We start from the raw sequence: 3,032 nt of genomic DNA, 5'->3' as shown, positions 1-3,032 counted from the left end.
TTTTGCCTGTAAGGCTCACTCCCACTCAGCTTGTCAGAGCCCCCCGCAGGATGCTGCCCAGTTCATGAACTGCTAACAAAAGCCAATTCAATCTTTAAAACTCTATTTGGGTCGGGGGTGGTGGCTCACACCTGTAATCCGAGCTACTTGGGAAGCTGAGGCAGGAGAATGACTTGAACCCTGGTGGTGGAGGTTGCAGTGAGCTGAGATCGTGCCAGAGCACTCCAGCCTGGGCAACAGAGTGAGACTCCGTCTCAAAACAAAACAAAACAAAACAAAAAAAACAGAAAAAAAAAACAGAAGACTCAATTTGTTACTTTTTTTGTTTTGTTTTTTAACACTTCCAAGTGTCCCCATGAGCTGGCCTCCTGCTTCCTCAGGACTTTTTTCTCTCCACTGACATCCTTGCTCTGGCCCAGGTAGCCACATTGACCCCCTTGCTAGTCCTCCTTCCACACTCCTGCCTCTAAGCCTTTGTTGAGTTTTCACTCTGCCTGGAATATTCTTTACTCTGATATTTACAAAGCCAATTCCCTCTCTTCCTCAGGTCTTTACTCAAATGTCACATCAGTGAGGCCTTCACATATACACAGTGTAGATCAAATTATACTCCCAGCACTCCCTGGCCCTTTAAAGCTTTATCCTTTGCACTTGCCAACATCTGACATATTCTATATTGACTTGTGTTTATTATTCTCTTCGCCACCACACACACTTTGGAATATAAGCTCTATAAGGTCAGGGACCTTGTTCATGACTATCTCTCCAGTGCCCAGAACAGTACCTGGCACAGAGTGGGTGTTCTATAAATGTTTGTTGAATGAAGGCCAGAGGTGGTGGCTCACGCCTGTAATCCCAACACTTTGGGAGGCCGAGGCGGGCAGATCATCTGAGGTTGGGAGTTTGAGACCAGCCTGACCAACATGCAGAAACCCTGTCTACTGAAAATACAAAATTAGCTGGGCGTGGTGGCACATGCCTGTAATCCCAGCTACTCGGGAGGCTGAGGCAGGAGAATCGCCTGAACCCAGGAGACAGAGATTGCAGTGAGCCGAGATCATGCCATTGTACTCCAGCTGGGGCAACGAGAGTGAAACTCTGTCTCAAAAAAAAAAAAAAGTTTGTTGAATGAATAAATGGTGTTGCTTATAGAAGAGCAAGTCACACGTGGGTGAAGGATGACTTTGATCAAAGTTAGTTGAATATGGTTAAGAGCTGGTTCTGGGTTGGACTTGCCTGGATTTGAATCCCAGCTTTCTCATTTGCCAGGTGTGACTGTGGGCAATTTGGTTACACTTTCTGTGCCTCAGTTCTTTGTCTGTGAAAGGAGGAAGATGCCAATACCCTCCATCAGCCTGTGTAAGGAGCATATGAAGTTCTATGCATGAAGCTGCCTGGTTTGCACTCTGTGAGCTTGGTAAATGTTAGCTTTAAACAAAATTATACCTTGTAATACCACTTTGGGAAATGTAACTATATAAAACACAGAAAAAATTAGGCTGAAGAGAAAAGAACATTTAAATGCACACCGGTATGGGGGAATTTTATTGTATTTACAAAGGAAAAAGTGGGTCAGAAATGAAAGATGATTAACTGGATCCAGTTGCGTTTTGGCTACAGGTAGCCCAGGTCACAGGAGGAATCTTCATCCCTGGGAGTTCCTGCCACAGAAAGAAAAATCAAGCTCAATACGGGGAATTGAAGTAAGGGTGGCTAGAGTGGGATGCATGGAACCAGGGTTATGGGTGCTCCCGTGGCAGGAGCTGGCCTTTTGGATTCCAAAAGAGGCTGTGTGGGGTGGAGGGAAGGATGCGCAAGCGTGCCAGCAAGGTGAGTTCCAGGCTTAGCCGCTGCTCTCTGCTCTGCCAGCCAACTCCCACCAAGACCCTGGGCCAGTCACTTCCCCTTGAAGAAGCTGCCTCTAATCCCCAGACAGGCTCAGCGTTCTCCCAGCCTCACCGTCACCACCTCCCAGCGTCTCTTCCCACTCATCACAATGAAGTAATTGACTGTACAAGAATGTATCTAGTTCCTTGCTGCCTCGGTGCGTTATGAATTCCATGAGAGCAGGAGTTGCTGCCATCCTGTACCCTGCTATGCCTCCGGTCCAGAGCGTGGCATGTCACAGTCACTGGATGGTCTTTACAGGGGTGGGAGGATGGCTAAACCCGAGCCTCAGTTTCCTTACAGGGCCGTTACATGGACACAATGTATGATGGGTGCAAAAGTGAGCCATCTGTCACATGGCTGTCCTCTGCACTCTAAAGCAGGAACTTATTCCTGCTCACCAGTGATATCCTGGTATTTGCAGCAGTCCAGCTGGAGGGGGAACAATGGCTGTAGCAGCCTTCTGGACCCTTCCTGCCAGCTCTACGGGCTCTATGACTTCAATCTCTGTGAAGCCTCTGGCTTTTAACTGGCAAGAACAAAGCCTGCATTCTTAGGATTAGCCCTCCGTGGAGTCATCCACCCTACTGGGGCCTGATGAGAGCCATAGCAGGTGAACAATGACCTAATCCCAGCCTGCAAGGTACAGAGGAGGCATCCTTCTTAGAGATATTATTTTTGAACTCTAGTCTTGCAGACCCTAGAGATGGTAAGAGCTAACCCCTCGTTTCACAGAGTCGAAACTAAGAAGCATGTTGCTGTGCCGCTAGTTGCGGAAACAGGCCTGGGGTCCAGGCGTTCTTCCCTCCTCCCAGCCTGGTTGTCGCCCCTCCTGTCATCTGCCGTAGGCCTGGTGCTGCTTGTAGATGGTGAAATCTCTGGGCTGGTGGTGTCTAATCGGGTTGGGAAGAAGGGGAGAGAGGCCACGGAGAGCTCTGCTGGCAACTGGATTTGCTTAATAGGTTGGACCAGAAGTGCCCAGCAGAGCCACACTGGGACCTGCTTGTGCTCACAGTTAAATCAGGCTCTAGGCCGGGTACGGTGGCTCACGCCTGTAATCCCAGCACTTTGGGAGGCCAAGGCAGGTGGATCACCTGAGGTCAGGAGTTCGAGACCAGCCTGGCCAGCATGGTGAAACCCCATCT

The 3,032-nt window shown here is 49.2% G+C and overlaps 1 protein-coding gene across 1 annotated transcript in view; it reads right to left on the bottom strand.

The window, feature by feature from the left end:
* Nucleotides 1-1,516: 1,516 nt before the first annotated feature.
* Nucleotides 1,517-3,032, bottom strand: part of GHRH (growth hormone releasing hormone) — a 6,353-nt gene continuing 4,837 nt past the window's right edge. Inside the window, exon 4 of the mRNA XM_011929085.1 lies at nt 1,517-1,661. Coding sequence (XP_011784475.1) covers nt 1,646-1,661 — 16 coding nt within the window. The 3' untranslated portion in view covers nt 1,517-1,645. The remainder of the gene's footprint in view (nt 1,662-3,032) is intronic.

This window comes from Colobus angolensis, unplaced genomic scaffold (genome assembly GCF_000951035.1).
Source record: "Colobus angolensis palliatus isolate OR3802 unplaced genomic scaffold, Cang.pa_1.0 Scaffold8, whole genome shotgun sequence".
In the NCBI taxonomy this organism is placed as follows: Eukaryota; Metazoa; Chordata; class Mammalia; order Primates; family Cercopithecidae; genus Colobus; species Colobus angolensis.
Note: the sequence above shows the minus strand (reverse complement) of the source record. Positions and strands in the feature narration are given on the sequence as shown.